Source organism: Haemaphysalis longicornis, unplaced genomic scaffold, assembly GCF_048455015.1.
Source record: "Haemaphysalis longicornis isolate Haplotype H1 unplaced genomic scaffold, Haemaphysalis longicornis Haplotype H1 scaffold_3, whole genome shotgun sequence".
NCBI lineage: Eukaryota > Metazoa > Arthropoda > Arachnida > Ixodida > Ixodidae > Haemaphysalis > Haemaphysalis longicornis.
This window is the reverse complement of record NW_027526335.1, coordinates 172,035,355-172,059,774: the sequence shown is the minus strand read 5'-3', so window position 1 is coordinate 172,059,774 and position 24,420 is coordinate 172,035,355. Positions and strand designations below refer to the sequence as shown.

General features: G+C 46.4%; 1 protein-coding gene and 2 non-coding genes across 3 annotated transcripts; all 3 read right to left on the bottom strand.

The window, feature by feature from the left end:
* Positions 1 to 3,356: 3,356 nt before the first annotated feature.
* On the bottom strand, positions 3,357 to 3,429 carry Trnav-aac (transfer RNA valine (anticodon AAC)). The gene has a single exon. It is a non-coding gene; the product is annotated as a tRNA-Val (tRNA).
* Positions 3,430 to 5,816: 2,387 nt separating this feature from the next.
* On the bottom strand, positions 5,817 to 5,889 carry Trnav-aac (transfer RNA valine (anticodon AAC)). The gene has a single exon. It is a non-coding gene; the product is annotated as a tRNA-Val (tRNA).
* A 1,852-nt stretch (positions 5,890 to 7,741) lies between these two features.
* Positions 7,742 to 9,788, bottom strand: LOC144175782 (uncharacterized). Its single transcript, XM_077704794.1, has 2 exons — positions 9,625 to 9,788; positions 7,742 to 8,098 (listed from the first exon to the last, which is right to left on the bottom strand). Exons 1-2 carry the CDS (start codon positions 9,749 to 9,751, stop codon positions 7,866 to 7,868), a joined length of 360 nt encoding a protein of 119 aa, XP_077560920.1. The 5' UTR covers positions 9,752 to 9,788; the 3' UTR covers positions 7,742 to 7,865.
* Positions 9,789 to 24,420: the final 14,632 nt, after the last annotated feature.

Below are 24,420 nucleotides of genomic sequence, written 5' to 3'. Positions count from 1 at the left end.
GATTCCGTACTCACTGCAGCCGTGCTACAAGCACTAAAAGACGAGGGTGTAGAGTAGACATGCATTAGACTTCTAGAAGACATATTACGGAATGCATTAGCAAGATAACCCTAACAAGCTAAGTGATGAATTCTCGATTCGAAAGGGATTAAGACAGGAGATACCACCTCACCAAAACTATTCACAGCTTGTCTGGAGGGGATATTTCGAGAGTTTGAGTTGGGGAACATAGGATTAAGGATAAATGGAAAATACTTAGGCCATTTGAGCGTTACGGACGGCATTGTCTTGCTGAGTGAGACTGGAGAACAACTGCGAACATTTGCTGAGTAACTACAATCAGAGAGGACGGCCGTGGGGCTGAAAATAAAATGTAAATTAATCTAAAGTAGCGAAGAATAAGCATGCCAAACACATCCTCCTCAGCTTAGGAAGCGAAACGCTAGGAGAAGTAAAAGATTGTAACTACGTTGGACAAATGGTTTGTGCTGACCCAAACCACGAGAGAGAAATCGGGTGCAGAATTGGTAGGGGTTGTGGAGCAGTCGGCAAGCACTCCCAAATAATAAAATGTAAGCCACTTCTGTCACTCAAAAGAAAAATCTCCAAGCGCTGCATGCTGCCGGTTATGACATGCGGAGCTGAAACTTGGCGCCTTACGAAACAAGTAGAGAGCAAACTTTCGACGGTTCAACGGGCCATGGAACAAATAATGTTAGGAGTAACACTCAGGGACAGGAAACGAGCTACCTGGGTCAGAGAACAAACTAGAGCAGAAAATATCATAGTTCAGATAAACAACAGGAAATGGACTTGGGCTGGCCATGTAGTGAGACGAACAACCAGGGTAACATTGTGAATACCAAGAGATGGGTCTAGAAGAAGGGGAAGGCATTAATGCGATCAAGGGGTGAAATAGAAAAATCCGGAGGCAAATTGTGGACTCAAGCAGGGCGGAACTGGAGCAGTTGGAGGTCAGTGGGAGTGCCCTTCGTCCTTCAGCGGACTTCTGTTGGGTGATAATGATGATGATGATAATGAAACTTCATTGGATTGACGTCTCTTAGCATTTTGGCAGGGTGCTCTGGTACACATTGTTAAAACGAAATGGCAGCTGTTGAATGAAAACCGCACTATAAACGTTGAAGTAGGGCGCCTCGATTCACGCGCGCCTTCGCCGTACGGCAGCGTTGGCATCGAGACACCCGGTTTGGAGCAGTGGAACGCGGGAAATTTAAAATGATTTAAGCAAACCTTTGGCGTCTTTACCTTGGGAGAAGCGCGACGCAAGAGGAACATGAGAGTTGAGCGGGAAAGCGAAGGGAGGCATTTACCTGGCAAAAGTCGATAAAGACTATCGTCTTTTGACGTTTGCAACGAAAGGAGCAGATACGCGGCCAATTTTTTTCTTGCATGGCTGGAGCCTTTCTGAGTCATATCGATCCCGCCATTTTTTTCTTGCGCAGCCGCTTTTTTCACTTACTGTCTTAGAAACGAACCCGACGAGCTTTCCTAACTAAATTAACGCGGGCGCTGCTGGTTAATTATGTATATTTTGCCTCAAATGTAACTATAGTTTCCTTTGCGCTAAACAACGGGGAGATGTAGAACAAGAGACAGCGGTTCACGAGTTTCGAACGGTTGCGACTATATAAACCGCTTGGCTTTAGAAGCCTCTGGGGTACGCGGCGACGACAGCGCTACAACGGAACCCCCTGTTGCTCTACTTAGGTCTATCGAGCGAGCTACGATGACAAGGCAAGCGCCCAAAGTGCTGTGTACATAAAAACAAGCAAAAAACCCTCATAAGAACGTCATAGAGCTCGGGTGAAGTTTAGCGCTGAATAGCTACTACCATAGAACTTTCTCGCGTCCTTCACTTTATGTCGATGATGTTGATGATTACGCAGATACTGCGATGGGCTTGCGCAAATACACGATAATCTCATAATACGCTCATCATATTTTGAGGTAAAATGGAACAATACTGTGTCATCGCAGATGAGAAAGGCCACAGGTGTTTGACCTCATCCCTAGTTCAAGGTCACACCTCACTCAACCTCAAAACTTATCTTCTGAAGTTGCGGTCTAAAACCTTATCATTGCTCAAACAGCAGGCTACAAAGATTGGCTTCCCTCGAACTTTATATCGCATGCTGAAGTCAGTCATTTGAGGTTCACGTTAACTTCATGGGTTGTGCTACTTTGCTTGAGGCGAGGATAAAGAAGGCATTCATGCTTCATACTGGTAACATTTTCGTATATCATCTGCAAAAGCATGACGCAAAGAAGCAATGAATGTCGAAGAATGGTTTATTTTACAGTTAGATGCCTTCACACGCTGGGAGAGGTTGGGACAATAAGGACGCAACGTTTTCTTTGTAATGAATAAGGCACTTAAACTATATAGGTGCTAAATATTACTCAAACAATGTACTAAAGATGCCATTTTTTCGTGTCCTAACCATTGCCACCATGCTTACTGAACTTCCTGTAACGAACCTTGCATAACGCAAGGAAATTTCAGTGAACCAGTTGACGTTTTACTAAAATAATATGTAGAATCCTGGGCGCCCTGTTGAACATGCGGATCATGGCAATGAGATTTGAAAAAATCACAATATGAGGTATGAATCAGTACTTTGGAGACATTCTTTACGTTTAACATCCTTACACTATTTTTACAACAAGTTCTAATCACTTTTATGGAGTTGAGTGAGACCTAATAATCCAAACAACCATACAACGAATTTTATGCCTGCAAGGCATCGAACCTGGGACCCTCCGCGTGTTAGGCGGATGTGATAACCACTGCACCACGAGCACAGTAGCTGTTGGATTTAAAAAGGCGCCTTTGCCGAATACGCACGTTCGCACTGATCTACTTCAGAACCGGTTCTAGCGTTATTAGTCACCGTTGCACATGTCTGCACAGTTGGGATCGGGAATGCGTACCTTTTATGGAAAGCCTTTACTTATCTAGGTTTCATTATTGGACCTTCGCAGGGGTAAGCAAAGAGAAAGGCAGCCAGGTGCCCTTGCCGTCAATTGCACCCGGATTCTAATAGGGAGTTAGGAGCTACGAGAACGCAATACTTAAACAATAGACCGATAGGGGGTAGAGAACAAAGTGGGGCTCGGAACAGAGGGGGTCACCCAAACTCTGAGGCGTTCCACAAAGAAGTTACGGTCACCAAATCTTAAACCGCCGTCAACCTTAAGGAAAAGGGGAGGATACGGAGGTCGTGGAAACTGTCATACGAACACGGCCGTGCGGGCATAATATTTCACTGCTCATGGGCTTTTAAGTTCATTTTAGCGTCCCTAAACCCCCGAACGTAAAAGCAAAAGATGCGTGTGCCTGCCAGGGATCGAACCTGGGACCTTCGGCGTGTTAGGCGGATGTGATAACCACTACACCACAAGCACAGCTGTCAATGCTCCTTTTAAGAAACAGCCTCCGTCGACGGAACGATATCGCGGTGGCATACTTCCGTAACCGGTTGCGCGTGTCCCTCCATACCCGAAGCATGTCGCAATGGTTGTGCTCTGAAACACGAAACGGGACTGCGTAAGAAACGAAGGAGAGCGGGCGGTCAACGGACCAACACATCACTACACAGCCAGTTCTTGATCCCGACGGTCACAAGCTGCGTAAGAATCCGAACAAGTTCTGTCTCTTAATCTTTAAAAATTATCCAGTGCCAGCGGCTTTTAATTTACTGGTCAACTTTCGCTTGGCGGGTGATATTCACAAGGTTTTGCCAATGCGGTTATCTCGAAGTGATGCTTGGACAAATGGAAGTTATCATTTTCCGAATAGGTGCTTTCCCACAAGCACACTTCGCTTCAATAAACCTTCGTTGCATTCGGAGAGTGAGGCCACAATATTGAGCTGACCCATTGCTCAGCTCTACTTATCTTTCAGGGAAGTTCAGGCATACACAGCGAAGTCAGGGGTGACATAGCTGTCACTAATGTCCTGTGCGCCTTCATAATGCTTGGGGTCAAATAGCAAGAAACCGTGTTACAACAGCAGTCTGCATTTTTCCTTTGTCTATTCAGAGATACGCGATAAGTATAGAATTTTTAAAGGGTGGCAATGCAACACTCTCTAAGGTGGGGATATTTTTATCCGGCTTTCTTTTAAAGATGTGCTGATGCATACGCATGGATTGAGCTTCCTTAATTTCGTAGCACTGCTGAACGATTGTGAAGGGCTAGACTATTGAAGCCTTCCAACGACAGCCCAACTTTCCTCCATTGCGACATGGTCTCGCAGACCTGATATCTTTTTTCATTCTCTGAGTTCAGCACTTCCTTCGACACGCACTGAAGCTCGAGTGCTTCCGCGTTGGTCATTGGCACTTCAAAGTGCAATGGTGTCGCGTGCTGCATAAATAGCGAGGATATTTGAGGGGAACGAAGATGTGTCACCAATACTACACCATTGGAGTCTAGTGTCTATTTTATTAAGGACACGGTTTTGTTCATTGACTATCTAAGCGACAGGAAGATGGTAGCCGCCTTTAAACAGCAACAATGGGCGGTCGGCTCAGGGATGAACGTGATTCCAATGGCGATGGCGGCATTACGGTCAAGGCTACAGGTAATGAGATAGGCCGTGCGCTTAAAATGACGCACCTTGCCAGAGCTTACATGCATGTCTTAGTATGGAGTCCTTAAAATCCAGCAGTACTTCTCAAACCAATGTCACTGCCAGCAGGACCGGTCATTGTCGAACGGCTCTAAATCTTCTTAAAGAAGCCGTCATGGGCACCCCTGGATCATTTACAATGAACGCAGGTGTTCTACTACAAGATACGTTACAACACTGCTGACAAAAATGGATAAGTCGTTTCACTGAGTTGCTAACTTCGTCCGTGTCCACTGAACCACTTGTCTGAACCACTTGGAGGTAGACTACCAGCGCCCTCTGGTCTCCCAGGAGCAAGCGGTGGTGGCGTCCCTTCCGGCCTCAATGTCGCCCCGCTAGGACAGTGGTGGTAAATCAACCAGTTTTTTTCTGAAAATAAATTTGAATTGCATTGTATTGAACTCAATCGTGTAAAGGTTTTTATCTCTATCTCTCTCTGGCAGTCGACACCTCCAAGTGAAAAAGAACTAGGGAGTCGGTGGGGCTGACACAAAGTCCTATTACGCTGTGGTCAGAATCCCATACTTACCTTTCGCAAGGGTTCTGTAATCTCCTGGGAATGTGAAATTAAGAGCTAGATAGAAGCTGCAAAGTGTCTTTCATTTATAGCATCATTCTGCTTCCAAAAACCTCTTCCTTTGCGAAACACCGCAGATGCTACAAAAAGTGCCTGATAAACTCTGCTCCGTTCTGCACCAGGATTCTTGTGATGCCACAAAAATTTTGCATTTAACCATAAGCAACAACAAAGTACACAGGCTTGCTGATACGCAATTCGCTGAAACTATATCTATCGAATTATCTCCGCCAAATTGCCTGAGCTAGAGGGAACCATACGGGTTTTCAGCCTCAAGAGATCTGACTACAGAAATGTTTCTGGATTGAGAGTTTGAGAGCCACGGTTGTCTTAACGTCGTAGTTGACCAAGTCCCTATGTATGATCTTATTTAGTCTGCCCAACTGCATTTTTCGAAAGATTCGCTAGTAAAGAAAAATTTATCCCTGACCACGACGAACTTTTTTTTCAAGTTTCTGGGGAAGCTGTATAGCCTTCCTTTGTAGCCGTACGGTTGAAGTGAGGTAGATGTCAAAATTTCCTTTGGTTGGTAAGGTTATGTTGTCCTCCTTACACCCGTTGAAAACAAGAGCAAAATACGCTTGTGCCTGCCAGGGATCGAACCTGGGACATTCCGCGTGTTAGGCGGATGTGATAACCACTACACCACAAGCACAGCTGTACGGGCCTCTTCAAAAACAGCCTCGTTCAACGGAGTGATAGCGCGCTGGCATACATTTGTTACCGGTTGCGCCTTTCCTTCCATACGCGGAGCGTGTCGCAATGTTCGTGCTCTGAAACGGGAAACGAGACTGCTTAAGACATTGATGAGAGGCGGCGCTCAGCAGCCCAACACATCACTGCGCAGCCAGATCTGTTCCCGACATTCACTAACTGCATAAGAATATGAACGAATTATGTAACTTAATCTTGAAAAATCAGCCAGTGCAAGCAGCGTTTAAATTACAGGTCGACATCTGCTTGGCGAGAGAGATTCAGAAAGTTGTTTGATGCGGTTTCTTCGAAGTGATTCTTGGACCTATGGCCGTTATTATTTTCGGCATAGGTGCTTCCCCAGATTCAGACTTCGCTTCAATAAACACTTTGTGCAATTGGCGTTAGAGCCCACAATATTCAGCTCACCCATTGCTCAGCCCATTGGAGGTTCCTGGGCAGTCGAGACAAATATATACTGCGAGTTCGGGGTGATATAGCTCTCATAAAAATAAAATTACCACCTGGGCGCCTTCATAAAGCTTAGGGTGCAATAGCAAGAAATAAGGGGTTCCTGTGCGGCAATTATATTTAACCGGGAATAATAAAAAAATCATGTCACGCGTAACAGCTGTTATTACAGCGGGGGCTGAAGCTGAACCACGCTGACGCGAAACGTACCGTGACAGGCGACAAAAAAACGATCTTAGAGGGCTAACTATTGTGCAGGACTTACGTGGCGTAGGCTTGATAGAATAAATCCACATACGCCCGAACCCTTACTAGCGAAAACAGCATTTATTCAACAGCATTTCCAGACAGTAATAATGCAGTACAGTAATAATGCAGACTGGCAGTATTCCTTGCTGCGGCATTTTGTTCGTTCCGGCGTGTTTTGAGAAAAGGTCGTCCTCTCGGTTACAATGTTTTGTACCGTGTCTTTCATGGTAGGAAAAAGCCAGACGTGTCTCTACCACATGGTATGAGAATGCCAACACCCCCCGTCTTAAACCCGAGTCCTCACCTAATCCACGCGCAGTGGGCGCGCCGGTTGCCCAGCTCTGTCCTTGCATCCCAGCGTCGTGTGGTGGTAAGGATAGGGTTGGCCACTGAAGCTCCATGCTTGATCGAGTAAGAGGCCCATGGCAGGATGCTTGCTCCACATAAATGTTCATACTCTCTCGCTCTCTCTTTCTTATGTGTCTATGTTTACTCTCTACTCAACACTCATAACCCCTGCGTTTGGAACCTCTACCACTCTGAATCGTTCTTCCACCATATATGTGTGCAGTGGTTGATCTCAGACCCGTTACAACTGCCGCTCGGGGAGCTAAGACGTATGAAGCAGTAAGATAAAGTTCATCTAAGAAACCGTTGTTGGTAAATGCGTATTCTGGGCATCCCTTTTCCGTTAGAGAAGTAAGAATACTCTACAGCATCGCCGCACCGTCACAGCGCCGACTACACAATGAATGTGGTCGCTAATTAGTTGTACTGCTGACTGAGCACACGGACGCGGGTTTGATTCCTGTCGGCAGCGGCAACTTTTCACGTAGAAACGGAAAGTCAAAACGCCCGTGCGTCCAGATTTAGGCGGACGTTAAGCATCACGACGTGGTCACAATTAATCTCTAGTCACCCACTACGGCACGCCTCATTGCCTAGGTGTCGCTTCGGCATGTAAAACAGTCATAACGAAAGTGCCCCATTAATGTAAAGCTGGTTAGATGCTTTATACAAGAAGCTACTCGGTGCTGTCGTATTTGTGAATACCAAGTGTATAACTCCCAGACAACAAGCCATGACCATTGCAGTAGGGGACAAGAATTAATTTATTCGATGGAACATCATGTCGGTGGATTGATCAGATGTGTTGAAACATGGCGTGAAGTGTCGGTCTATCGTAGTGGCGGGCAATGACGCTCTCTTCAGCTCTGTTTAGCCGTAGAATCCACGTCCGTAGCCACCATATCCACCGTAACCGCGGCCATAGCCTCCGTAGCCACCATATCCACCGTAACCACGGCCATAGCCTCCGTATCCCCCGCCGTAGCCTCCGTATCCGCGTCCGAATCCTCCGTAGCCGAACTGGGCGGCTGCCAGGCTGCACAGGGCGGCCAGCACCACGAGGGCGACGAGGAGGGACTTGCTGCTCACGGCGATCATGTTGGCTGCGGGAACAGTGTAAAGAAATATTAATGGCACATAAGCAAAGCGTGCAAATTTCTTCAATAATTGACCAAGTAGAACGCAACTGTACAACTTGAATTCGGTGGTATTGTGAAGCCGTGCGTTTACTGAGTCATTTATGGCAGCATGACGTGGACAGCTAATTTTTGGCTTTCATAAGATGCAAGTGGGCCATACCTGCGTATGCAATCGGCGCCTCAGCCCAGGCCATTGGAATATCTCAGTTACTGGAATCATATTATCGGTACCTTATGAAAGGCATGAGCTCTACGTTTTGATGCGCATAATACTAAAACAAGCGTATTGTTAAAACTAATTACGCCGTACCCCCAACACCCGCCTTAAAATAGATGTTATTGCAAAATTTTGAAGTTATAAAGACATATTTGAGCTCGGATGCAAACCAATGCGAAAAACAATATTGAGACGCACTCGTACCCTACACCACATCACTACGGGAATTCCAGCCGATGTTTCTGATCGCAATACTGTCAGCGGCAATGCAAATACTCAAGCGATTGGTTTTTAGAATAGCTGTTCGCTCGGAAGTGTTACCGGGTTTCTGAAATTGCACTGACTCCGATTACTACAGATTTCTAAATTCGGCTAAAAAGGAAACTCCAGAAGTGGTGCATACTATCACAGGCCATTTATAAACTTCAATGCCGATTAGATTACCTAGAACTAAAGAAAAAAATTCTTGGGTAGCAGAATTTACTAGGCTGCTCTCAAAATATAGAAAAACGGGCATTCGAGAACTGGTGTTGCACTCGAATAATACGGAACACCAAATTTCAATACTTTACATGGAAAGCCTAGCTCCTTTGATGTCCTAGGCTTTTTTTGATGTCCATCATTTTATGTCCGCTTTTTATGTACCGCATACCATACATCAATTACGGGATGATGATTTCTCTCTCAGCAGCCTAAATATAATTAAAAACGTCTGATCGTTTCTACTAACCGACTTTCTCTTTCTTCATATTTCTTTTGTTTCTCTTTAATTTTGTTTTAATTTAACCGCAAAGCGAATGGCCTAAGTGCTGCCAACTGCCGGGCACTGGCCCCAAAGCCTTCTGTGGCTTGGGCAGGGCCGAAAATGTTCGTTGAATTCGTAAAACAAACGTATTATAATATTAATGTTAATAATTGATTGATTGATTGCCTGTTATTATTATCAGAAGTTAATTTCTTGGCTCTTCCATTACTGATATCTTTCTCTCCGCTGCTGAGCTCTTACACGATGCAACCTGGCTAAGCACATTCTTTGGCCCTGGCAGATCACAGAATACAAGATAACCATCAATATTAAAAAGCATGTTCCAAGAACATTTAGCACAAACGTGATACTGATATCCCTTTCGCTGTCAATAAATATCTCAACTATTGGTCTCTAATGTAGCGACAGGCGTTCTCCAATGGGGCCGCAAAAGCGGCAAAAAACGGCCCATCTTTCGTGGCGGCAAAGTTAACATTCCCAGCCATGCAAGCCACTCCAAAGACTCACCAGTTGTAGCTCGGATGAAGTTCAGGGTACTGGGAGAAGTGGTCAGTGTGTGCCGAGCTCGGAGGCGTCGGGGTTTATATACGGCGACCACGAGACACGTGTTGTTGCGGTCATACGCTCCTTTCATCGTTGATCGTTTTTGCGAAGGTCGGGCTACCGGGAAAGCCCGACGCACGCTGGCGCGTGTCATTCCTGTAACTCACCAGGGGAGGAAGAGTGTGAGAAAGTAGGAGTGGCTGTGGATCCTTGTCACTACGTAGTATTTTCATATGGAGACAGTGTGTCACAGCTGACGTTTCCAGGGCATCTGAGGTCCGATCCGGCTAATACTGATACGCTGCTTGTTCCGTCACTTCACCGTACAACTTGCCTTTGTCTCGCTGACACGATTAATTTACAATGAGTTGCGGAAGCAATGATTTTTTGCTGCCTGTGTAATATTCAAATAACTTTAACAGTGCAGGGCAGCGCAATGAACGAGACGAAGCGGAGACGAGACAAACATAAGCGTTTGTGTTTGTCTCGTCTCCGCTTCACCCCGTTTATTGCGATGCCCTCCACTCTCAGAGTTATGTACCAGCCGGCTCAAGCTTCAACTCTTCTGAGTCAATTAACTTTGTGGTCGCAACAGTGTAACCAATAGCTGAACACCTTTCAGACGCAGTCTTTTGGCTGCTTGGCTGCTTGAAGAACTGACTAATTGTTGTAAGCGAATGTGGTTCGGAACTTCTGCAACGTGGGCGAACGTGAGGAGGCCCATTTCCGCCCCTCGGAGCGCTTAATAAAATACCGATATTGTTACGTGATGCTGCTACTCCACTACTGCGTTCTTGTAGCAATATTAGTGTAACACGCAGCACGGGACAAAAGAGCGCAGCGTCAAAACCGAGAAGCGCCAACATTTCTGCAACAGAACAGCCGGCAACAAAATATCACGCTGTAAGAGCATAACACTGAAAAAGCGCCGTGGGCCATGGCGGTTTTGTTGTAGGTTTTTATTGGTGGCTGGGAAATCCTACCGTCGCACTATATACAGCCTACAGCTTAGACATCACGAAATAGCTTCAATGTCTTGCGTGTAGCGCTCTTACAATTTCAGCACGGTGGAATAAGCAAAGACAGAACCAAATATTTTACTTGAAGCACCGTAACTAACTCTGAGAAAAGTTTATTGTTACGTCTACAAGAATTTCAACAACCCTGTTTGTGCTTCAAGGGACCTTAAAGGGTAGAAAAAAGTTGTCCTGTATCGATGGAGTATGGTGCAGACACTCTAAAAACACCATTCTCGCCACTAGCAGTTGTTCATTAAAGCGGAAAATTCGAGAAACATAAAAGCAGGTGTCGACGCCCCGTACGCTTTTGAGTACTACAATTTGTGATGTCACAAAAGTTGCGAACGGCAAGAGCGAGAAGTGTTTATTGATGTTTTCCACAAATAAACAATTCCTAAACGGTTGAGAACGTGAGATAACTGTAAATCCAAACCTTGCGCAATTTGTTGTAATTTCAAAAGCGCAGACTACAGCTACTACAGCTACGCAGACTATTGCGCGAAAGGCTCTTTCCCTCACGCTTCAATGTCGGCCGTCCTACTTTTAGTTTGGTTTTGGAAAAGCATTGGTGCGCAATTAGCGACGCCCATAAGCTACCACGCTGAACGACCGAGCTTCTGCAAGTAATAACGCCGGCAGGAAACGGCTAAACGAACAAGATGAACTGCAAGAGGTTAAACGACCCGCCTGAGCTTCTAATCCGCCACGGCGCTCTGATGTTGTTGCTATCGGTAACGCACGCCCGCGGGCGGTTCGAACCTTATCACGCGTGAAAGAATGAAGCATTTACTACGTGTGGTTATGAAACCGCTCCGAACTTATGTTCTTCCTTTCGCCGCAAGGCTCTCTATGATAAACACTACGTAAATCGTGCGAACTTATATTCTTCCTTTCGCCGCAAGGCTCTCTTGATAAACACTACGTAAATCGTGCGAACTTATGTTCTTCCTTTCGCCGCAAGGCTCTCTTGATAAACACTACGTAAATCGTGCGTCGCGTAGGTGCACCTTTGCGATGTTTGGGCCCGCCGCAGCCTCTGCCACGAGAACTACTAGAGGCGGCTGCCGGGAACCGAGTGCGCATTTCACGCTATGTTCGCGTGAGAGAAGATAATGTGAGATGGACGAGGTGAAATAAAGGCGCCGGCTTTAGCGAGGAGGAGGAGAAAACTTTATTGGACAGATAGATCGAGCTTGTAAGTGGGCGGGTCCTCAGTCCAGGACTCTGTTGGTGTGGCCTGCCGTCTTCGCCCTTTCAGCGAGCCATAGCCGCTTACTTTGGTCCGAGCTGGCAAGTTCACTCTCCCACTGCTCGTATGTAGGACTGGGAATTGGTGCAAGGTCTGGGTTTGAAGGGCATGCCCAAACCATATGGAAGAGCGTTGCTGGGTTGCCGCAGTGCCTGCACAGGGGGTAGTATATTGTGGTTGTGTTGTGTTGTGTTGTGTTTTATGGCGCATAAGCAACTAAGGCTATAATGCGCCAAACAAAGGGTTTCGTGCTTCTTGTGGATAATAACCGATTGCTTTATCTTGTTATAGCTTGTTTAGAAGTGTAGCTTCTTTTAAAAAAAAACTAAAGACAGAGGGACGTTTGACAACAGCATTCTCTCCTTGAAGTAGGCTGGGGTGAAATGGAATTTGCTCGCTGTAGAACAGCCTAAAATGTTTTTTCCTCAAGGCCTCGAATTTTGTACATGAGAGTAAGATGTGATTTACTGTAAGTTCCTGGTCACAATCTTCACATCTCGGTTTGTCTTGTTTCATAAGAAGAAAGTTATGTGTAAGATGTGTGTGTCCAATACGGAGACGGCATAAAATCACTTCTTTGCGGCGTTCTTCATGTCTGCTTGATTCCCACTCTTCTATCGTGGGTTTAACTAGGTGGAGTTTGTTGTCGATTTCCTTATCCCATGAGGACTGCCAAGTTTCCCTCACTTTGCTCTGTATAAATTTCATGCAGTCGCTGTGAGGAATCTGTACTGTCTCTATTGTTCCGTTAGCCGCCTGTGCGGCACATACGTCGGCTCTCTCATTTCCTTTGATTCCCACATGGCTAGGGACCCAGCACAACTTAATTTCCTGTCCTTGTGTTGTGATTGTTACCAAATTGTGTATTATTTCTCCTACTAGAGGTTGAGCTGCATTTTTGTATTGCACTGATGTGACTGCGCTGAGAGAGTCTGTATATATAATACTGAGTTTAATTTTATTCCTCATTATCCTTTCTACCGCCACAGCAATGGCATAACATTCAGCTGTGTAAACCGAATCGCACTGGGGTAGCCTGATCACCTTTTCCCATTTCCCTTGCACTACTGCACTCCCGACATAGCATGATGTTTTGGAACCGTCTGTGTAAAATGAGGTGTAGTCTTTGTATTTTTCGTTTAGTGCCAAAAATTCCTGCAAAATATGTTCTTGCGGTCTCTTTTTTTGAAGGCGTGTTAGTGTGAAGTCACATGTTGTAGGAAAACTATACCAAGGGGGTAGTTGGTTCTGTCTATGGGAAATTTAAGGTAATGTGTGCAGCGTAGGGAATTCTTGGCATCTCTCTTCAAACCGAAGAAGCAATGGTCTGATAGCTTGGGGTTTATTATTGAACAGGGTTCTAGATGGGCATTTTGTAACTATGGGGTAACACAGATGTTTCGGCAGTGAACGGATCTTTAGTATGTATGAGCATGTGAGCATTGTTCTTCTATATGTGAGTGGTGGTTCATTTGTTTCGACGTAGAGGCTGTTTATGGGGGATGTCCTATACGCCCCAGACGAGAGACGTAAACCTAAATTGTGAACGGGATCCAATCGTTTCAAGTAGGACTGTCTCGCGGAGCCATAAACAATGCTACCATAGTCTAAGCAGGAGTGAACAACGGAGCGATAAACTTGTAGAAGGCATGATCTGTCGGAACCCCAGTGTTTTCGTGACAGAACCTTAAGTATATTTAGAGCTCGCGAAGCTTTCTTTTTAAGCATATTGATGTGGGGCAGGAAATTGAGTTTTTTGTCGAAAATTATGCCTAGAAATTTGTGTTCGTTTCGTATGGGTAAGCCGGTTTCCTTGAGGTGTAGGGTCGGATTGGTCTGTAAGCCTTTTTTGAGATAGAAGAGAATAGCCACTGTTTTGTGTGCTGAAAACTGGAAACCATTTCTGTCTGCCCATGTTGTCAGTTTGTTTATAGTCAACTGTACTTGGGGTGAATGGCGTGTAGCCGTGTGGGATGTGGAAATGTATTTGTTTAAAGTTGTCGGAGGGTGACTTGTTGTTCTTTTGTTAATTTTTCTGCCGGTCGCGGGAAGGTGCGTCGTGTCGCGTATGCGCGAGCCGCGCTTGCCCGATATTTGAAACGGTGCTTGTCACTTCTAAAGGGGCTTTGCTCGTTGCCGGCTTCATGGTGTCTGGATGTAAGGCGTTGGCGGGAAGACCGGCTGCTCGACCGTTGAAAACCATTTCTCGTTCCATCGATGACAAATAATACAAGTTCAAGAAAGTCTGCTAGGCCAAAGAAATGTTCTCAAGGATCTACCCCGGCTTGGAGACGTAAAAGCTACCGGTGCCTGCGCAAGAGCGCCTAGCGTCACCCCTTTATGCTCTACGACGCACCGGTGCCTCGCTCCTATTCTGTGAAGCGATGGTTACGCCACAAAAAATAAGAAGGAAACGGGAGAGAGAAATCACACCTTTATTTACTTATTTATAATCAAATACTGCATCATTGCTCGTCGAACAAAAACCTGAAAGTGGTACGAAACGTGTGACATTTCAGTTTAAACACAATTTCATTCAGCCTTTCTTGTCCCTTCAAGGAAATCATGGAAAACCTTATATGTCGGTTGTTTCTGAGCCACATCTATGCAACTACATCCAAGGTCGGATAGGATAAATTCTCTAACACTACCAACACAGCCGCACCCACTATTTCTGAAGTAATCCGTCTCTAAACGATCACAACGCCTGCGTTTGACGCAGAGCCTGAACGCAAATGTAATTCAACTCTCCCGTTGAAAAACAAACCTATCCCACCGAGTGCCCCAAACTGAGCCTCTTCTCAGAAACCTTGCACCAGATATATTATCCACCCAAAACCCCTCTATTTCATATCCGCGGAGCAATATGAGTGTGAACTGACCATCCCGACGCCTGTAGACAAAGAATACTTCAACCACCCTGGCAGCGGCGGCAGCTTGCGGCAGCTTGCGGCTTCCTTAGCTGACAGGAGGCCGCCAACTTGTCCGGTCTTCCTTTTATTAACGCAGAAGCGTTTGATGTCTTATAAAACGCAAAGAGGAACCATAACTATCATCATCAGTCCATTCAAATGGTACCAAAATGACCACCACTGTAGAGCAAAGATAAAGTAATAAACACACACCTGCGTTCGTGTAAAATGTCAACCCGGGTAGCGAGAGCGGGAGACAAGCGCGCTAACCATCACGCTCGCTAACCCCGCACCCGGGCCGAAAGGAAAAAAAATGTCTCCGGCTTAGCTCAGCTAAGCTTGGATATGCAAAGCAAAAGCTTGGCGTAGTCTGTTTCAGTCTTGGTTTGGCTTGGCTAGCCTTGCTGTACTTGCGTTGTCGACCACCGCTGAACGCCGTTCGGTCCCGTGCAACGCTCACAGCAGGAGGCCCATCTCTCCTTCATTCGCGGCGACCGCGGTGTTCCTCTTCGCCGCGCGCAAGATGAGTCACGTAGCCCGAGACGACCCAGCGGCTCATGCGTGGGAGGCGGCGATGTTGGTCCGCTGCTGATCAGCTGAGCGCCCGTGACCTCGCCGGCGAGCTGATCAGTTCAGTAGAACGTCTGTAAAATTGGCCTTGTGCGCAGCGCCCAAAGCGGGCCCGGCGAATCACGCGATGCGCTTCGAGGGTTGTGTCGCAGGGGGGGGGGGGGGGGGGGTGTCTGAGGTCAAAAGGTGAACTTGCGCTTCCGCGGCAAAACCGCTGAATGAAAGTAGTAAATCTTTGCTTTAAAATTCGCCCGCAGCGTGCCCCGTGAACTTGCATGTAATGGCACGTGAAGACCAGGCGTACTCGAAAGAGCGCTGTGATTGTGCGGAAGCTGCCGTGTTAACTGCGGCCAGTCTGCCTGTCGAAGTATTTCCCGTCAATAGACGAAGAAACGAAAGTGAAGAAAGAGACGCCGACGCGACTTAGCAGTAAAGCAGTTAATAAGAACCGCGAGGCTGTCACCTTCAAAGTACGTAAGCAGGCTTAAGTTCCTGATGAAATTGCTTTTTTATATATCGGCATGAGTAAACGTGCTTTTCCCTTCGTCCTTCCCGGACAAAATTTGTTCCTGCGGACTAATCAAAAACAATATTGAGAGACGGCGTTTCGCAAGACGACCTTTATTCGGTCGCCGAGCCCAGACCTTCGTCAGCAGTCGGAGTGAGGAGATGGTGATGATCATTTACAGATGGAAATGGCGATGGGTGCACAGATGCGACTCACTCACTCACTCACTCACTCACTCACTCACTCACTCACTCACTCACTCACTCACTCACTCACGCCCTCACTCACTCACTCACTCACTCACTCACTCACTCACTCACTCACTCACTCACTCACTCACTCACTCACTCACGCCCTCACTCACTACACCTGCCTCTTTCATTCACTTAAAGGGACACTGAAGTGAATTTGTCAAGCTCCCGTTTTTGCTTGCACTGCGTAGACTGGCTCAAATTAGTACACTTTTCATCGTTTATTCGGTTGACAAATCGGTAATTATTTTACAAAGCGCGAAAGAAGAAAAACTACCATGCGCGGTTTGCGGCGGCCGCACCAACTAAAGCTGTGACGTTAGGAGGAGCCGCACCGTGATTGGACGATGCCCAAGGTGAGCAACCAAACAAGTTTCGGTTTCGGTTATGTAAAACACAACCGTTGGCGTTGTTGGATGGGCATTCTCAATAACTCAGTAATGATCGTACCGCGCTTCTGCCATGTTGTCAGCTGTAAAAATGCATAAAGATAAGCCTCCTAGGACGGATTGGAATCGTAGCATTCACTAGCCGAAACCTACGCAGTGCATGAACGCCCTCCGCGTACCCGCAGACGCCCAAATGTTATGCGCTTTTCCACCATATTTGGAGCTTGCCTCCCTCATGCCTGTGTCGTAAAAAGCGTGTTCGCACCAGGCCAAGGGTCTGTTCATTCTGGCCTGTGCCCACTGCCTGCAAGCAGTCGGTGCTTATGGCAACAGCACGCCAACGAGAACTCGCTAGCGCGCCAGTGCCAGCCTGCGCGCGTTTTGTGAACTAGTTCGTGGAGCCATGAACGTTGCGGCCCAAAAAAAGGTGAGCTCAATATAGAAAACATCGGCGGAAAACGAAAAAGTTAACTTACAAAAAAAAAAAGCACGTACCCGCGGGGATTCGAACTAGTGACTTGCAAAATGCTTGCGGTGGCACACCTAGCAACCAAGACCGCTCGGCCACGAAGCGATTTTTTTTTTTTTCTTTAATACATGGAAATTTTAGAGAGAAGTCAGCCAAGACAATTGACACACAATATAAACACTAACAGACAGAAAAGGGTAAGCCCGTCAGTCTAACAAAGGTCGGCACCAATTCAAAACTCAGGCAAGCAAACGCACGCATCCAAAAGATGCAGCCACTCTGGTGGATCACTCTGCGCGACGTAAACGCTCCGTACCAACGCCGCCTGTTCCCGAAAAATGACCTTGGTCGGCCTAGGGGGTTCAGCATGCCGATCAGTCATGCGGCACTTCCACAAGCTAAACAAACCTAGGAGCACAAAAACGTCACACGGCACCCGATTAACGTCCTCAAATGGCAAGAAGCGAATGGTGTATGGGGTGATGTCAATGTCCTTTTTTAGTGTCCGTTGCAAAACGTCCCAGAAAAACACCGCGTCACGGCACAGCACAAAACAGTGGTCAATAGTTTCTGGTTGCTTGCACAAGCGGCAATTGTCTGACCAAGGGATCGACATTCCTTTGTCTCGCAGCCATGTTTTAACTGGAAGCGTTTGCGAATGAAGCTTAAAGAAAAACGTTTTAGCATTTGGCGGCACGCACATACGCTTGACACGGTCTAAAACATTATTCGTATGGTCCCGCAAGTATGGCTGGCGATAAAGAGGCACGGGGAATAGATTGGCCGAGCTCGGCTGGCACCGGTAATATAGGGTATATATTGTACAACCAGTTTACACTTTTCTTTAGTTTTGACATTTCAAGCAGCTTAGGTGACTATTTGTTGTATTGTGCTCGTGCAGTAAGCGTCGCCCGAGTTTCCACAATAGCTCACGTCTAGCAATTGCATTTCGTAGACGGAAAAGCGTTCGCAGATGTGTAGTCGTGCTGCTGACCGCTGTGCTTGTTCGCCCAGCGCAAAAAAGTGCTTCCCGCACCCTAGTTTTACGCTGTGCGGTAAAAATATAAGTTGATTTTATTTCCGTAGTACCTATATTGACTTCGCTGCCTCTTCTCCCGCCTTCAAGAGGCCTTATATTTTCCTACTGGCATACCAGTCAGCGAAGCGTCGCATGTGCGCTTGTGCAGCGCTTGTGTGAAGCGACCTTGACTTGGAGCTAGATACAGTGTACAAACTAACAAGTAAAGAAAGGCAAATTCTACAATTCACAAACGTGTCCTGGCTTCGTTTCAACTGAGCGAACGAATTGCGACGACCCGTCGGCGGCCGGCGGACGAAACGCTGGGCCGACTGACTCTGCCTGAAGGCCGGGGAGCCGTGCAGTAGCGCGGCCAATTGCCAGCTTATCCCCTCCTGACGTCACACGAAAACGCCGCAGAAAATGGGCGAGCGTAAAGAGAGTAGGACAGCATTTTCGAATTAATTTTTCTACTAAATAAAATCGCGTAAACGCGCCCAGGGTGGTCGAAACATGGCCTGGGGACTCTGGACTACAATTTGCGCAAGTAATCCCGCAATGTTTACATATCACTTCAGTGTCCCTTTAACAACGTTTGGGTTCGAGCTGGTTCGAAATCCATTGTACAAGTTTCAAGCGCAGAAATTGAGACAGAGGACGAAAGGGACAGAGACAAGCGCTAACTTCCACCGGAAATTTTATTTACAAAACGGCATTAACAAATGCAACGGTAAAAACAAAAATACAAGAAATAAAACACAATATGTGCGCAGTGTACTATACCAGAGTTTGTGTGCAGTGTACGTGCGCAGAGTATGTGTGCCGTCTTAATTCACTCTTTTACTCACTTGGTTTGTAAAGTCGAAACCATCACTTGGCTTGTGTTTGAAAACCCGGATGCAATAAATGAATGATAGGTTTATATCATGACAGGTTTATATCATGTCTCACAACTTTCCATCCAACCTTAGAAGGGCAGCTTTTTGCGAACTGCAGTTTGGAAAAAGTTTGATTTATGGGTCAAAAACTTCCTTATTTGCTTTCAAGTTTACCCCTAGTTCCAGCATTTCCTTGTTCACTGCCTCGTAATATGCACGAATGTAGTTTGTTTTACTACTGTTAATCAGTTTCGGCAGCACCGCTAATTCAATCTGATCTGCTGTACTTGACACTTTCATGTTCTTAAATATGAAAATTACTTCCTTCATTTTTTTAGTTAGTTTTCAGTTTGTTTCCTACATGTTGCTTCTCCCACAGCTGCTGCTGACTGGCTGAATGCCGATGTTAGGTTGTCATTTAGCCTGTCTACCATGACCTCGTTCTGCTTTCTTGTAAACTTCTGCGATCTGGCTCTGGCTGACTCCTTGAGGGGATTCTTAGTTTTCACGAGTTTCCGCCTTTCCCTTTTGAGATTCAGCCTTAACTTGCATCGAACCTCCCTGCGATCGCTGGTCCGAATATTACTTAGCACCTCTTGGACTTGCACAATCGCTTTTAAGGGCATGAAAACAGAAAACGCAGCAGGTGACGACAGCATAACCGTCGATCTTTTGAACGAAAAAGGAGATATTGTACTACAAAAACTTGCTGTACTATGTTTAGAATGCTTGGAGACTCAAAAAGTGCCCATAGCTTGGAAAAAACGTCAACATTATTCTGATTCATAAAAAGGGAGATCCAAAGAACCTCATAAATTACAGACCCAACAGCCTACTTTCAGTTGCTTACAAGCTTTTTACCAACGTTATAGTTAGCCGCATATGTAACAGTCGGAATTTCCAAATACCCAGAGAGGAGTCTGGGTTTAGGGAAAGGTAATTATCCTGGATCACAGCAATGTTGTGATTCAAGCAAAAGAAAAATCTGCAGAATACAGGAAACCTCATCCTATGACTATGATAAAGCGTTTGATTCCGTTCTCTCCGCAGCCGTTCTAGAAGCACTAAAAGACCAGGGAATAGAAGAGACCTACTATATAAGACTTCTAGAAGACATACGAAGGGATGCACGGGCAGGATAAGCCTCCATAAGCAAAGCGAAAAATTCCCGATCCGAAAGGGAGTCATACAGGGAGACACAATCTCGCCAAAACTATTCACAGCATGTATGTAGGGAGTAGTTAGAATGCTTGAGTGAGAAACATAGGATTCACTATAACGAGGAATACCTGAGCCTTATGAGGTATGCGGACAACATAGTCTTGCTGAGTGAGACTGCAGAAAACATGCAAACAATGCTTGAGGAACTAAAATCAGAAATCACCGCCGTGAGGCTAAAAATACATATAAATAAATCTAAAGTCAGTAGGAATAAGCATGCCGAGAACGTAATCTTCAGCTCAGGAAACAGAACGCTGGAAGAAGTAAAAGAATATAACTACCTCGGAGAGATGTTTAGTGCTGACCCGAACTACGACACGGAAGTCAGGCGCCGAAGAGGGATTGGTTAGGGAGTACTCGGAAAGCACTCCCGAATAATGAAAAGTAAGCTACCACGTACTGTCACTCAAAAGAAAACTCTACAACCAGTGCATACAGACATATGCAGCTGAAGCTTGGCGCCTTACTGATTAACCAGAAAGAAATCATAGGTCGGCTCAAGAGGCCATGGAACGAATAATGTTAGGAGTAAGACTCAGGGATAGGAAACGAGCTACCTGGATCAGAGAACAAAATAAAGTCCTAGATATCATAGCTCAGATAAAGAAGAATAAATGGACTTGGGCTGGCCATGGAGGGAGATGAACCGAAAACCGGTGGACAATTAGGGTAACATGGTGGATAGCAACGGATTGGTCTAGAAGAAAGTGAAGGCCATTAATCCGATGGAGGGATGAAATAGAAAAATTCGGAGGGAAATCGTGAACTCGAGCAGCGCCGGTCAAGAGCAGTTAGAGGTCAGTGGGAGAGGCTTTCGTCCTTCAGTGCACCTGAGTAGGCTGATGATGATGATGGTGAAACTTCTGTACACAGACGGCCCTTAGCAATGATATTTTGTTACAGCACTCCGGTACACCTTGTTGTGGTGAAATGGCAGCTGGTGGATAAAACCCGCACTATGAAGGTAAAGTAAACTGGAGTTACTGGCTGTGTAAATTCTGCTAAATTGTTCTCATTACCTTGACCGGTTGCAACAGAAGCAACAAGTGCGTAATAACTTTATGCTGAGCCTCTTGCAATGGCTCTGTGGGTAAGCATTTCAAGTGTGTGTGCTGGTGTACTTTGCCCTTTACGTATATGCATTCGTAATTGAAAATAAAGGGACAATTAGAGACACCTTCTTCACAACACTGGAATGACACAAGAAGAAACGTATTAGTGATCCGTCCTGTTTTTTTTTTCTTTTCGGAAGGGTAACAAACAGCGTTAGGCTCTGGGTACAATTGTGGAAATAGTTTTTAATGGCTCGTGGAGGGGGAAACCCGCGTGCCAAAAACACGCTCGGATAAGTGCACATTTCTTCGCCGGAATGCGGCTGTGAAATTTTTATTGCCTACAAATTGTCCGCAAAAGGCAGCGGCGAACAAATAGAAGGTAAGTAGCATGGTTATGCGTCAACCTAAAGTTACGTATCATGTCACGCTTTAAGGTACAAAGCTGCCATCCGGTACCCGCGTATTTTATTATACTCAGATAATACAGTAAAAGCTTGATGTATACGCCTCGAGCTTCGCGATCGCTGCGCCGCCTGCCGCCGCTTCTCCGCGGCGTTGACGGGATTTGCGCTGCGTGGCTGATAGGGGCTCGTGCAGTGTTTTGGTTCTGTGTCGCTTCTTTTCGCCTTTCCACGCCCTAAAAAAACTTGTTATGGTGATGTATTTAGGCAAAGAGTACGTTTAGGTCACTTCAAAAGCAGTTGCGTCTTCGTAGAGCACGCGATCGCCTTCTGCGCGCTTCGTTCTGCGCGCTTCGTCGCCGCTCTTCCGGGCGTCGGCGACGGCAGCAACATATCACCCATGCCACCTCCAAAACATCAGGCACAAATGAATTCTACTGTCGCCTCGTTTAGACCTGATACTGGCACAATGAGAGGTTGGCTTCAATTTGCAGCGTGGACAACGAACGCGGCTTCGTTTCGAATATGTACGTCGCAGAAAAATGTGTTTCGGGGATGTGATTACCCAATCCCGGACAATAACTAATGCCTGTTATAAGAATATAAACCATGCGAAAATGTTAACTAAATTCCAAGCCTGTGCATGGTTAAATATGTGCCCACACATAGCAAGAACCAAGGCAAGTTAATGAAACCACGGGGGGAAAAATGCTGTGAAAGTGCGGAATTGAGAAACATAATAATTAGCTCTAATAGAAATGAAAAAGAAAAAAAAACAGTCCAGCTTTCGACATGCTAAAGACGCACGTCGAAACTTAAGCCAGGTAGGGTTCACTAGACCAACTATACGCGAAATGCACTGCGTTTTCGGGAGACATCGGTGGGGGAGGGGGGGGGGGGGACGCTGTGTTCAAATGCGGAGCGGAATCAAGCAATGAAATAGTTTAGTAATCCCACACACAAATCTCGCGTTCACTTTCCTTTTGTTTTTCTACTTCAACGAAGAGCTGATCGTACGGCGGACGCATTTTTGGAAGTATACAGGGTAGGCTGTTCAACAATTAAGCGATGAAAGGTGTCATTGGAAGAGTGTGGTATGTGATAAGGCCCTCTGATTTCAGTTTCTGCTTTATTCTGCAGGCTCCCTGTGCCTTATGACGATATTTCGAAGAAGCATTTAGTCGCGGACGTGGATTATATTCTATGCCCGTCTCCGCGCTGCTCGCAGAGGATATACGTAGCAGATGCATGTTTGCGGGCGCTCACCTCACAAGACGAATCTGTCGTGTGCTGATCCCCGAGTATAATTATGCATTGTCCATCGTACTTTTGTTGAATATTCCCGAAATTAACACAGACAGGCTTGTAAATGGTGTTGATTAATATCTGAGGTATAATATTGGCAAACGTAACTGGCGTGCTGTCAGGTATGAGTGCTCCGCGGATTATGTAAGCGCACAAAACCGATTTTTGAATCGTAGTGTATACCGGTAGCATGAACATCTGAGGAACCGGTGGTTACGGAGACACGGCTAGTAAATTCAGGTCAGTGTAACTACAATCAGCTCCATCATACGCTGGTTCCGCGACGCTTGCCTGTGGCACACACCTGGCACACACGCTTATACAGACCGAATATACCGCAATAAGATCGCGTCAGAAACATTTACACTCGCGGAAACACACCCCATTTGCGAACAGAGTGACTGCTTTACACAAACATCGATTTCAAACGGCCGCAAACGGTAAATCTCAGTCGTGAACATGCCGCAAAACCAGCGGCGGCACTGGGGAGCGGGGCGCGGACTCCCGCGGCTGCTTTGGAAACGGACCGCTAGGGGGATTTCAGTGGCGCCCCTACAGGCCGCGCTCGAGGCGTATATAGCTTTTATGCGTCTCGTATGAACCCACGCATCCCACCAATGCTTGCACACGTACGTTTGTTTACGTGCGAGTGTGGAAGAGGCGATACGGAGTATCTTTAAGGCAGCGCACACCATGAAAGCGTTGCGCGATAGCCCCTCGCAGAACTGTGAGATATGGAACAGACAATTGCTTAAAACGGGCATGAATGCCTGACTGAGGGGCCCTTTTACCAGAGACAGCTGCCGACGACTACACCGGGCACCACTCCTACGAAGGTCGAGCTACGGACGCGACCCTGCCCCTCTTAGGCCTTCTGCAAAGACCCCAGAGTCTTAACAGGTCATCTTTGGTACCGGTGTACCGCCGCACGTTGTTCTGTGCCGTGGGAGGAGTTGTGAACGGTACCCGCCTGCACGCACACTTACTGACGAGAGCACCGGCGACTGCAGCTGAGGACCGCCAGCACCGGACATGCTGGGCGAAGGGCCACCCGGTCTTAGAAGACCGTCCCTGGCGCCGTTCTTCAACCGTTCGGCCTCAATTGTTTCGAGCAGCGAATAAATAAACCGCTATATTGTTGAACCACTCCTTCAGTGTACGCTGCTTGCCGGTAGCGGCAAAGCCGAACTGCTTCACTTTATTCTGTACGCATAACTTATGTGCCGAATATTTGCTTTTCAACCACCGGCAACAAATTTTTCTTCCAAATATGTATCCGACAGTACAAATCAGACCAATTTAAAAACGGGCTATCTTGGTAGGTAAGTTGTCGGAGACCTCAAAATAAATCACCTCAAATAGAAATGCTTCCAGTGTCTACTTAATTTTTACGTTATGTTCCAGTTAGGAAGTAGTAGTAATGTAGAGGTTTTAAACGCACCGTAACCACAGAATTAGACCATTTGTCTCAAACGGAGCATATCCTTTTAACAACAAAGAATTCGTATACTGAGT